Genomic DNA, 13,838 nt, shown 5'->3' with positions numbered 1-13,838 from the left:
AACCAAGAGTTCCAAAGGAACTCAAATATGAAATTGAAGAACAATGGTATGTAATCTGTCACTTACATCAGTCTCTGTACCAGATGATTAGCAGATAATTAATGTGGCGCCTATTTTTAAAAAAGGCTCCAGAGGCGATCCTGGCAACTACAGGCTGGTAAGACTAACTTCAGTAGCAGGCAAATTGGTTTAAACTACAGTAAAGAACAGAATTTTCAGACCTTGATGAACACAATGTTGGGAAGAGTCAACACGGTTTTGTAAAGGGAAATCATGACTTACCAGTCTACTAGAATTCTTTAATGGGCTCGACAAACAGGTGGACAAGAGTGATCCAATGGATATAGTGTACTTGGACTTTCAGAAAGCCTTTGACAGGGTCCCTCACCATAGGCTCTTAAGCAAAATAGTCAGTCATGGGACAAGAGAGAAGGTCCTCTTATTGTTCAGTAACTGTTTAAAGGATAGGAAATAAAGAGTAGGCATAAATAGGTGGGAATTGGAGATGACCGGGAATTGGACAGACACATTGAGCTGAACTGTTAGTCAGAAATATGAAATCAAATTTTGGAATTTCTCTCAGAAAAGTTCTGCTGCACAGAGGTCTGCTGGGGATGCAGATACACAGAAGGGAATTCTGGAGGGAGGAAGGAGCCATTCTCCTACTGCCAGGTCTGGTTCCGACTCCAAGCTGTAAATAGCTGACATACTTATCCATTGTAACAGATCTGTAGAGAACGGGGTAATTCCTAGAACATTAAAATTGAGTTAAGGATACACTACATAGAGTCACTAAAAGAAGATCAGTGATAAATACCTTGACAGACATTATTTTAGGAAATAAAAAATGATGATAACAGCTATTGAATTAATACAGTTGAGATAGAAAGTAGTGCAAATATATTTTTCATATAGGAGCTAAACAACTGTTAAGAAAAAACATTATAAGGTAAAGCTACTATCTCAAAGGAGGAATGGATCAGATGGATTTATTAGGCTCCTTTTATTCAGCAATATCATGGGTCAGATCTTCAGTTCCCATGATTGCTATGCCAATTTACACCAGCTGAGGACATGTTCCATCATATGTTCCTGTTTTAAAAGACTGGGAGAAGATAATGATTAAGGAAAATGAAAACGATGGACTCAGATATTATTCTCTCCATATTCCTGGGTGACCGATATTACTGTAACGAGACTGGACATGGTGACCTTCAGGACGCTCTGTAAGATTTCCCCATTCTTCTAGGATTTTTCTAGGGAAGGGTTGGAGACAAAGGACAGGAGGCGGGATTCATGAGAGGGAGTCTTCCTGGAGGCTGGGAAGGTCTCTTTCACAGGCAGTCTATTCTTTCTGATTATACAGATTTTAAATGTTGCATCCTAAGTGTTTGTCATGTGCCTAGACCATTGGCTGGGGAAAACTGGAAAAAGTTGGAATAAAATAAATATTCCAGATACATATTTATACACTGTACACATTTATGCATTATGAGAAAGCAGGAAATGTTAACAAAAGAAAGGAAGCATGTAAAAAAGATTGAAACTTTCATCAGAGGCTATTGAAAGATTTTATGTTCTAGAAGGTCAGATAGTGTTGTTTCCTTTCCTGGTTATATAACTAACAGTGCCTGACAAATCTGGTGGTCAGTCCTAGGGCATAACCCAGACATAATAAATAAAAGATAAATGTGGGAGCATCCCTCATTTTTTACCTCAGAATTAAAGTGATTTGATAATAAGTGATATGCAAATAATGACACAGTATTTCAAAACCATGGCATTTTAAAATGCAGACTGAGGAAGTATATAATCAAATACAGAAAGTTACAGGGCATTCTGACAATCTCTGATCCCTGCTTAATTTGGTGAATCTGTTTCAATATGGGGTGAAATAAATTAGGATTTTGCTGCCACCAAATTAATCCTGAAAGTGTTTCAGGAGTAGGGATCACGTCTTTGGATTCCTCTTAGGGCTTGTTTATATAGTGAGATAATGTACACTACAGGGGTGTGATTTCTAAAGCACATTAATGTGTTGCATATTATTTGGTCCATGTAGCCCCGGCTGGTACTCACTAGGGAACTTTTGCTGCATATCAATAGAGTCTACATGGACCAGTCTGAGCACGATCTGTTACTGTGCTTTAGAAATCACAGCCCTATTGGGTATTGCTAGTCCATGTAGCCAAACCCTTAGACTACTTAAGGTGTTTCAAAGGTGGTCACATTAGACTCTAGTCTACATGCTACCATATTCTGCTATTAATAAAGCCATTTTCACAAAGTAAAGGGAAATAGCTACAATTTATTTCCAAAAATCTAACAATAATAGGAACATAGGACTTGCTATACCAAATCAGTCCAATAGACCATCTAGTCTGTTATATTGTCTCCAAGAATGGCCAATGCACAATGCTGCAGAAGAAAGTACAAGAAGAAAAAAGAAAACCACCACAATGGAAAAACCTGCCCACAAGACAGTCAGCAGTTGGTTTATGCCCTGAAGCACAAGGGTATATATGGTGTTAAATAGGTATATTTTTATCCTATAGTATCTAACATAACTGTAACAATTTTCATTATCCTTATAATTGTCTTTCTTAATCCTGCTAAACTTTTGGTCTCATTGATATCTTTTGGCAATGAGTTCTATAGATAAATTATGTTGTGTAAAAATCTGTTCTTTAATCAATTTGAAACATATAGATCTGATGTATAAAATGTATATAAATATTTATACTAAAACAAATATGTAAGAATTGCATGGATATTTTAATTATATCTTTCTCCACCATCCTTTAAATGTTGCATGGCTTCCTAGATTTTGTCAGAAACTCAGCTACCTCCAGGCTCAGTCCCCTGGGCTCTGACTGACTACGCCTCTGGTTCTGTCCTCTGATTCTGCTCCAACCACTAGGCCAACCACTAGATTGTGTGTGACAGTCTGAGCAGCCCGCTAGAAGATAGTAGGGAGTTTGCCCATGCCATGGAGCTCCCCTCCAGAACAGGCCCAACAGGAGCCAAACCCACCTTCTCAGACAGTGCTGGGGTCCTGCAAGAACTTCTACATAAGCAGAATGCAGCACTCCAGGCCAGGTACAAGCCCAGACAGCATCTTCTGTCCCCCCAACTCTCACATCTACTGTCTGTGAACCCAAGCTGGCCCTACCCAATAAACTGATGGGGATCATGCCATATTTTATGGGTTTCTTAACCAATGTCATCTCCAGTTCATGTTGCGGCCACAGTCTTACCCCATGGATCAGTCCTCAGTGGGATTAGTACTTAACCTGCTCACCAGAGAGGTCCTCAAGTGGGCATCCTTGCTCCTAATGGTCCAGTCCTCTCCTTGAACATTTTGAGAGCTTTGTATGGACAACCGCAAGCATTTTGGATGGCCCTAACTGAGAACATTCTGCAGAAGCTGCTTTTCACACCCTCCAGCAGGATGTCAGGTACATCACCAAATATGCACTGGCACCAAACTGCTAAGAGCCAACAGTGCTTCCCCAGATTTAAAGTTTCATCTACAACAAGACATCCTTTATCGTGGGGATCATCTCTACATTCCCAAAGGCAGCTTCAGGCGCTACGGTTGTGCCATGACATGCCCATAGTGGGACATTTCGGCCCATTGAAAATCTGGACGCTGATTGCTAGGTACTTCTGGTAGCCAATCCTATGAACGGATGTTAAAGACTATGTTGGGTCATGTGGCTGCTGTGCCCGTATGAAGAAACCATTTTCAGGAAACACACCAGGAACTCAAAGAACATTTACTTGCTGCTAAAAAAACCCACACATAAGCACTATGCCGATCAAAAGTGACAAGTCGCCCCAAACCTTTCAGCAGGGGATAAGATTTGGCTTTTGACTTAAAAACTGAGAACAGACTATCCTTCAGCCAAACCTGACCACCAATACCTCAGTCTTTTCAGATCACTGAACAAATATACCCAATAGCCTGCAAGCTTCAACTCCCAGAATCCTTCAAGATGCTCCCCATCTTTCATGTTTGTCTCCTTAAACCACTCGTTGACAACTCCTTCCCTAACTGAGGGTCCCTGGGAGGAGCCCTGGAGCAGGGAGGTACCATCAAGAACTCAGCTGTCTGTGGGCTTTGTTGCCTAGCAACTCAGTGAACTTGCTAGAGCCCAATAAACCCTCACTAACTGACTGTGCTCCCTGATTGGTCAGAAGGGCCAACAGGTCGCCATTTAAGCCCTGTAGCAAGAGCAGCACAGTGCCTGTTCAATGTGTTCCATGCCCAGAGTTCCACTGCCCAGCCCTTTCTCCACCCTCCTTGCCTGATTCACTCCAGCCCTATCTCTGCCTACCTCTGAACTCCTGATTCCTAATTCCTAGTTCTGACCACTGACTTGTCTCCTGACCACAACTCCAGCTCTGCCCTTTGGTTCTATTCTGGTTCCTGACTCCCCATGCTCTGACCATTGGCTTTGCCTCCTGACCACACCTCTAGTTCTGTCCTCTGATTCTGCTTTTACCACCAGGTAAGACTCCTGCTCCGACCACTAGGTCACACCACCTATACCTAGGTGTATGACAGGTTTCAATAATGCAATGAGTTCTATGTGGGAGGGCCTTTGCAGCCACACAGACCTTAGTGCATGATCTGGGTCTAAGACTAAGCTTCTTGAGGCAGGAATAATAATATTTTCCTCTCTGTGTATACTGCACCTAGTATATACTGAGCACTATCTTAATGCAAACAATAATAATTCTTCCCTCCTGCAATAATTTTGGCACCCCAGTTTTAATACACAATCCATTTCTATATGCCGATTCTGATTTCTGTAATGTGGGACAATGCAGCCTTCCTTATAGGAGGAGGCAACCCTCTGATGATGGGAGGAAAGGATTTAAAGAGTATTATGCCTCTCTTGCAAATTTGTAAGAATGAATCACATGGGTCTGTTTGGACCTTGAACCTCCTTCCACAAAACCCAAGTATGACAGTATCTATAACTGAGCCATCTGCTGACCACATATTTGGACCCAGAATTAAAAATGATGGTAGCTGAACTCCTTACAGTTTTAAATCTCTAGTGAAACACTGTCTGTAAAAGGCTGCCAGCAGTAATGCTGTCTATGCTTTTCTTACAAACTTCATAGAAATAAGTCTGGCATTGTTCAATTTTGGGATCTGGATCTCAAAAGCAGATCTTTATTTTTAATTTACAAACGCTCCCATCGTTTGGTTTTGGAGTTATACAATAATTTCAAAATTAAAAGACACACACATCATCCAGCTATATACTAAGACCATAACAACCCAATCAGGCACAAACTTAAGAGAAGAAATAGCCTGAAGCTAAAATATGACAAACTCATAATATAGACTATATAGAGAGTAGAGCAGAATATTAAGAAATCATTTTATATCTCCATATCTAGTTTATTGAAGAGAATATATTCTGACTACAATGGAATCTCAGTAGGATTCATTATATAAACATTGGTGAATCGGATGTATTTTGCTGATGCTGAGCTCAGAAGAATTCCTTTTATATGTCCTGTGGAAATGTCCCACTACTGTGGAGTTTTTATAAAATAGGGCAGAGAGAAGAGATCCTAGCACTAACATTTTCCTTATTCTTAACACTTTTCTCTTCTCTGCCACCATCTTCCAGCCCTTGCATCCCTGTGCCTAACTGGACTCCTGAGACCAACAGATTCTACATGCCTCTTTCAAGAAGAAACTGATGCTTCCAAAAGGTGGAACTCTCCAGTCTTTCTCAGACCAAACACTGGTATAATTGAGTGAGTGAAATGGAAGCTCTCAAGAAAACAGTCAAAATTTGAAAACATGGAAGCAAATCGTTCACCAAAACAAACCCCCTGATATTGCACCCCACACTTTATTCCTGGATATTTCCAATGAACACTTTAGATTATTTGAATAATTGGATATGCTTATAGAAAACAGTGGTTGTAAATGATGCTGTGTAACACTGTTACACCCTTGTACCTCATATAGATCTGTTTCCCCACAATCATTTTCTTTCTGTTACCCTCTCGCTACGGAGTCCATCATATTATTTTTGCTTTTTATAGCCATCTCAAAAATAAATACACAAACAAGAATTTAATATAAGAAAAGGCGCTATACAAAATGGATAACAAAACTATCTATTCCCCTTAAGAATAAAACAAGAAGTGTTAAAATAAAGAGATACTAAACCACATTATTTATTTTTACAAGTAATGTGGTTGACCAATTAAGGGGAAGAGGGTCAGATTTTCAGGAACACTTTGTAAGAACTTACCTATTACGGGACATAGTTTTTCAGTACCTATCAAAGGAATACTTCCTGACAATATACAGTACATCTAAGAATAGCAACAGTCACTGATGGAAACTGATAACATTAGATGAGATTTTCAGAAGTTTGACTAGCTCTGGAAAAAAATAACTATAGAAAGTGGAATAGAAATGTAAGTCTCATTAAAGAAAACTATTTTAGGAGTAGAATTAGAGCTTGCACATGTCAGTTTGACATCAGTCATGGGAAAACAGTTGGAAGCTGCTTTTAAGAGATCTAAAGATGAAGCAAAATTGGGGAAAATAGGCACTTTTACGTTAAGGGCAGCAAAAAAAATTGGTTGAAAATTGAAAAAATAAAAGTTATTTTCACTGCACAATTATATTAAAAGTTTTTAAAGATACAAAATCTAAAAATGAAGTGGTAATTTTATAAATAATGCTAACAAGATTGTATTAAACTATCTTAGGTATGGATTGTATATATGTATTTCCACACATCTGCCTATCACCATTATACAATTGCACAAAAATTGGTATGATGATAGACTGGTAATAAAGTAATACAGGGACTGCCATAGAGATCTAAATTTAAGTTAAATGTTCTGAATAAGATGCTGAAGAAATATTATCCCATTTTGCAGATGACATGGGAAGATCCATGAGGAATATAAATTATATAAAAAAAGATCAGTATCATTTACCAACATACCAGTAGCAAATCAGCTGGGCCCAATTCAGCAAATCACTTAAAACACATGTTTAAGTGCCAGTGTTTCAAGAGGAAATAAGCATGTGCTTAAAGTTAAGCAAGTACATACAAGCTTTACTGAGTAGGGATGGACTTAAGTACATGCTTAAGTGCCTTGCCAATTCAAGGCCTTAATTAAGTATAAAATAAGTTAAAGAAAGAAAAAAATATCTGCCAAAGCAAATAAAATTAATCATATATAAGAACAGGATATATTCTAAAGTTCTCTTTATTCAATAAGTAATTACTTTAAAATATATATTTATTGATTCCAGAGACAGAGCCATATTTAGAGGTGGTTTTTAGGGATTTTTAATCATGTACACCTCTACCCCGATATAATGCTGTCCTCAGGAGCCAAAAAATCTTACTGAGTTATAGGTGAAACCACGTTATACTGAACTTGCTTTGATCTGCCGAAGTGTGCAGACCTGCCCCCCTGGAGCGCTGCTTTACCACATTATATCCGAATTCATGTTATATTGGGCCACGTTATATCGGGGTAGAGGCATTTTTGTACAGTGCTCATCAGAGTATCTGAGCAGATCACAAACATCAAAGAATTTAGCTTCAAAACATCCATGTGAGATAAAAGGTATTATTACCTCCCATTTTACAGATGAGATACAGAGGCACAGAGTGATCAAGCGATTTCCACAAGGTCACACAGAAAGCCTGTGTCTGCAGTTGTAATTGCCTGATTCCCAGTTCATTTTCATAATCACAAGACTGTTTTTCCTCTCTTGATGTGTAAGGTGGTGTAAGATGGGCAAATGGGTGAAAGCAGGTTTATGAATCTACATGGTTCTAAGTTGGTATTACCTACACACTAAAGAACCAGAGCAAGCAGTAAGAGTATGACTATAAGCAAAAGAATGGGGTCACTTTAATAAATATACACTTTCTTACACACTTTCTTACTTGCTTCTCCTGCTGCATTCCTCTCTTCCAGTCACTTGGGATGTGGGTTTCACCAGATTACACTCCTCTCTGAATTTGACCTACCATATTTATGATATTTTAGTAAACTATTTTTAATCACCTGCACTTAATAATTGCCACATATTTAAAACTCCCATTGTATTGTACATCAGTACTTCATCTGAAAATTTACTATTTTTGTTTCCTTACGAGAAAACTTTTAAAGGATATTTTTTACATTACAAATGGTAACCCAGTGTATTTGCATTTTACAGTAACATTAAACCATATTATTTAAAAACAGAATTGCCCCATGTGATTTCTTCAGATTGTATGAATTTATTTTCTTAATGTATTGTGTTAAAAGAATAATTAAAATAATTGTCTGCATATGTGTTGTGTATAACACAAAAATGTTTCAGATGTGATACAGGGACCACAAATAGCAAAGCAATTAGTACCTTTCCCTTTCTTTTCCTAACAGTGAGCACTGAATTAGTGTACCAAAAATGAAAAACCAAGCTGTACAAGTTGGAAATATTGTATAAGATTATTTTACAAAAAGGTGTAATTTTCTCAGAACTATTGCTATATAAACCAATGATTTATTCAAGATAATTTTAATGTACTTTGTTCTGTACTCATTAGAATAGGATTAGCTCTTAGAATACTGATTCATGTATTGTACCCTACTATGATAGTATAAAAAGATACTTTAAAATTCTTTGTGAATTTACAATTAGTGCACCAAATTTCAACTTCAAGGACTGTCTTAGAAGGAGCAGCAGTTGCTTGTGCTCGGTCTCAATATGATCCAATGAGTCAACCTACAATTTAAAGTTCAATCAAAACATTGAGAATAAAGCCAGAGTTAATAAATTATGTGTGATGATACTATTGAAGTGGGCCTAACAAAAGACATATTCAATGAGCTGACTCTCATTGTCTTGTACCTTGTGTACTCATTTACACCAGTGCAAAGTGGTTGTAAAACGTTATCATTCTGATTTAGGGTTGTCAGTTTTGCTTGGATGTATTCCTGGAGATTTCATCACATGACATAATCTTCAATTAAAGATTAATTTTTAATTCCTGGAGGCTCCAGGACATCCTGGAAGGTTGGCAACTCTATTTAGCAGCATTTTATATCCCCTCTGTACATATATAAGGGCCAGATCTGAGTCTTCCCACTGACTTCAATGGTCTTTGGATTAGGCTGCAAGGGCCAGATTTTCAAAAGAGCTCAGCACCCAGCAACTCCCACTGTGACACCTATGTCCTGGTCTTCAAAGGGATAAGTAAATAACTTACTGAGCTATGTTGAAAATCTAGCCACTTGTATTGGTGTCTGGTGAAAACTGGGCCCTGGTGGTGGATGCTAAGCACTTTTGGAAGTCTGGACACAAATGACTACACAACGTGCAAGGCAGCTGAGAATCAAAACTAACAGCATGATTTTTGGTCTGGATCTGATGCTTACACATCTCCTGAGTCCCTGCAATCACTCATCAGGATAAATACAGGCCATTGTCCAAAATTCATGGGAGCTTGGCAACATCTGAAAGTGGGTATGCAAAAATGACATGTAAGGGTGTGTTCAGAAACCAGTTATAGCAGTTGATAAAGATCACGTTGTTTCTAACTCAAAACAGCAAAGGTAAAGCCATCCCTGCCTAATTTAAGGACCCTCCTCTGATTTGGATTTTTTCATTCCTGGGTGATAATTTCTACCATCCTTTAGCAATCCAAACCACAAACAACAGCAGCACAAGCCCCAAAGGCAAGAGATACACATCTTCTGTGAGGCTTTGATGCTGCTCTATACTGACATCTACGGAGAGAGCATGAGCAAAGCAGCACAAAATTCGCACCTCCCCATAGTCTCTTTCTGGGAGACTAAAACTGTCAGCTCCATAACATGTCCAATCCCTGTTTACCTAATGCCTTGGAATCCACACAACAGGCAGTCATACTCAGAGCTCTTTCATCACGTCTAGCGTAAACCACATTTTTCACAGGTTATAGGCTTGGGTCTAAACATTGATTTCAGGCTGAGACCTGGAAAATAAGGTGTTAGCCATGAAACAAGAAGTTTTTGTTATGTATTTTGGGGGGGGGGGGGAAGAAAAACAAACAGTATTTAAGAGTTTCCAAAACAAATGTGTTCTTTTAAGCTTTTTTCCTCCTAGTTTTATCATTAACTTTTAAAAACTAAAACTGGATTTTTAATATATAATATACATTGGAGATTGTGGAGAAAATATAAATATGGTTAAGTTACATCTTTTACATGGGCAGTTTACTATATTTGGGCTTCAAAATATTTTTTAAAGAAAGTTCTATACGATTTTTAGCAATTGGTTCAAAAGTACATTGTCTATCTTAAAAAGTATAGACAGCAAAATTGGAACTCCTTGGAGGTTTAATAAAATAAAAAAATTATAATATCTTTTAATCCAGTTTTTTAAAAAAACAAGAACATTGAGACAAAAATGCTTACATAAAACAAAATTTTTGAGATAGAATAATAATCAAATAATTCAAAGTTAAAGAGTTTAATTCCATCTTTAACTAAATGCTGTTATATCTTTCTCTTTATATGGTGGTTTAAGTTTTTACTTTTAATTTCCTCACTTTTTAAAATGTATTCTAAAATTAGCTTTTGTTCTGAAGTTATGAAATACTACATAAGGATATAAAAAGAGAGAGGGAGATTTAGTAAGTGCCTCTTAAATAATGTACAGTGACTATGGATTATAAAGGTTCTACACATACAAGCCTCTTGTATAAAGAAATTATTATAATACCATTAAATTATACCATTATTGGTTTACATAGGCGCTTTATGGGCAAAACCAAAAGCATGTAAACTATTTAACAGGAGCTAAAACACATGTATATGTGGTGGGGAAATCAGCAAGGTGATAAACACATAATCTATTAAAAAAGGGAAGTAAAGATTTTGCATGAATGGATAATTTACTTAAACCTAAATGTTAACTCTCTTCAGTTTGGGCAGTTAGAAAAATGAAGTTATTCATCATTACAGTGCATGATCTCCCAATAAAACTTGATTGCTCCATCTTCAAGACAAGCTGTGAACACTTGACCTAACACTCTCACTTTTGGCTCTTATAGATAAATCCCCTTCCTGGGGTCACATTGAGTGACAAAGCTCAATCACCCCTCATGTCAAGCCTGTGTCACAATCATATTGGCTGTTCAACTGATGAAAGATACTGGTGACCTCCAAATGGCACCTATTAGCTCTTTCATTGCACGTATATCAAAGAAAGGGACTACAGTTTACTCAGGAGCAGAGACCATTCTCGCCCATTGCAGGCCCTAAGCAGGCATATTTTTGGGGTCCCTCCTTCCCCCCTCCCCACACACACAACACATACTAAAAACGTGAATAGAGGAGAGGGGACCCTTGAGCCACTCAGGGCCCTAAGCAATTGCTCAGCATGCTTATGCCTAGTGTCAGCTCTGTTCAGAAGAGGACTGACACAAAGGCCACTTGAGTCAATGGAAAGACTTCCACAGATTTCAGTGAGCTCTGGATCAGGACCTAAATGAAGGTTCAGAATCTGAATTTCCATTAAAAAGCAGCTGTGTTTCCTAAGAGATGGGGACCAGAAAGCCCAGGCAGTTTTACAACACAGATGTAATCCAGAGAAGTTGTACTCAAATACAGATAAACTAAAATTCACTTCTTTAGGCTACTATATTTCTGACAATGGAACAAAGTAGAAGGGAGCCCTCAAGGAATAATGTGTCTTCTTAATTTACATCAGAAATGACATACAAACTCTATAAGTAATCTCTTATTTTCCTTTTATGTCACAGTTAGTACAAATAGCAAAGACTGAAAACACCTGCAGGCCCTACTAAATAATCAGGATAGGTCTAGACTATTTTGATGTTCTTGAAGTCCTAATTAAATCAATGAAATGGCTTAGTGTTAAGTACTTAAATCTCTATGGCAGGGAACTAGCCAGCAGACTCTGTCTTTATACATATGTCCTGTAAAACACACAACCTCTGCCCACATTTTCAGTTTTATCAAATTAAATTAATAGGTGGATAGTCTGAAATATAGGCACCAGCTAATTTTTTGTTTGCAACACACTGTTGCAAGATTTCATCTTGGTCTAACATAGAATGTACAGTTCTGATGTTAACATCTAAAAAAAATAGTGACATTTAAAAATAAATCTCTGCAAGAAAACTGTGTAATTTTCCAATAGGTACATGGAGTTATTTAACAGCACTGAAATATCAGGAGTATTATGATAGGAGCGGCTAATATTGCATGAAAATGTGAGACCACCGCGGGTCATTCAACAATGTGAACTTTTCCAGCAAGCCATGCAATTGCAAGCAACACTATTTAAAAAAAAAAAAAAGGACAGCAAGTTTACAAATTCAAGGACTAAGTATGTAAAGTGTCCCAGTGATGTTCTAAACAGATTCCTAGCCACATTGAAGCTCTGCCAGGTAAATAGCCTATCCCAATATTATCAGTTGATAATAGAACTGGGGGTGGGGGGGTTATATATATTTGATCTGTCTGGGGAAAGCAGTGAGCATGTAGAGGTGGAAGCAGATGATCTGTGGGGAGAAAGGAGATTCCTTTGGCTTCCCCAGCCCAAATCAGTCATTCCTTATTCACACACATTTCAACCAAGTTTTCACCCACCCACCCCGCCCAGGGGCGTAGAGAAGTTCGCCGACGAGGCGAGTCGCACAGCGGGCTCCCTCGCCAGCCACAAGTCCCTAACTCCCCACCCCCCCGGCCCAGCGGGGGAGCGGGAACAGGCGCGGGCACCTACCGTGATATTCCTGGCCAGGTACGTAGAAGGCCGGGTTCCCCGCGAGCTGCAGGGACATGAGCACCTCTCCCTGCTCGCCATCCCCGGCCAGCTCCCCGTGGTGGGTGCAGAGGAAAAAGAAGGGCGAGAAGCGGGGGTAGTAGCCCGCCGCCCCCTGGCGCCCGGGGAGCATCAGCCCCAGCACCGCCACCAGCACAGTCCACCCGCGAGGGAAACTCGGCGGCGGCGGCTGCCTCCGCTCCATGCTGCCGCTGCCGCTGCCGCCAGCCCCGCACGCTCCTGCAGGGCAGAGCCGGCTGAGGCGGGGAGCAGCCGACCCGAAACCCAGCCGGCAAAAAAAAGAGAAAAGTTTGCGAGGCGGCCGCCCGGGAAGTTTGGCAGCTGGGGAGGAGCCGCCGGCCGGCTGGGCAGCTGCGCGGACTCCCCCTTGGCCAGGGGTGGGGAAGCAGCCCCGCTCTGCCCGCCGCCTCAGTCTCCACACCTCCGCGCCGCGCCGCTGCCTGGCCGCCCTCGCGCTCCAGGGCAACCTGGTGGGAGCCGGGCGAGCGCCTGCCTCGGCTGCCCCTCAGGGTGTCAGTGACAGGGGAGCGGGGAGGCGAGGCAGAAAACGCGCGGGCTGGAAATAATTTATTTCCCCGCGTGGCTGGGTAGAAGGGAGGGGGAAAATCCCTCCCCCTTTTTTTTGTTGTTGCAAATGAAGAGGAGACGGGCAGGGGGCTGGTTGGGAGAGTTAGGCAGAGCCCGTTTGCTCTGTCTTTGTCTGTATTGGCTGCTCCCTCCTCCTGGTTCCCTGGGCGTGTGATCTTTGCTAAAATTATCTGGGGGGGGGAAAAAGGGGGTTGGCACCTTGGTACTATCACCCAGACAGGAGAGTTTGTGATCTGTGGAAAAGAGCCGTTTCGTGTGAGCAGAAGCGTTTATGGTGATGATACATTTGGGTTTTAATGTCTATTTCAGCCCTGACCTATGTGATGGAAAGGAAAGAGGGAGCCCTGGCCAAAGGAGTAAGTGCAACAGGGACTGCAGGGGGAAATGAGCTGCGGAA

At 40.1% G+C, this 13,838-nt stretch overlaps 1 protein-coding gene across 1 annotated transcript in view; it reads right to left on the bottom strand.

Moving 5' to 3' along the window:
• The window catches only part of RELN (reelin), a 484,263-nt gene extending 470,961 nt beyond the window's left edge, over positions 1-13,302 (bottom strand). The window contains 1 exon segment of the mRNA XM_030549629.1: positions 12,794-13,302. Within this exon segment, the coding sequence (XP_030405489.1) occupies positions 12,794-13,037 (244 nt within the window). The 5' untranslated portion in view covers positions 13,038-13,302.
• Positions 13,303-13,838: the final 536 nt, after the last annotated feature.

Source organism: Gopherus evgoodei, chromosome 1 (genome assembly GCF_007399415.2).
Source record: "Gopherus evgoodei ecotype Sinaloan lineage chromosome 1, rGopEvg1_v1.p, whole genome shotgun sequence".
Lineage (NCBI taxonomy): Eukaryota > Metazoa > Chordata > Testudines > Testudinidae > Gopherus > Gopherus evgoodei.
The sequence above is the reverse complement of the archived record's forward strand: the minus strand, read 5'-3'. Positions and strand labels throughout refer to the sequence as shown.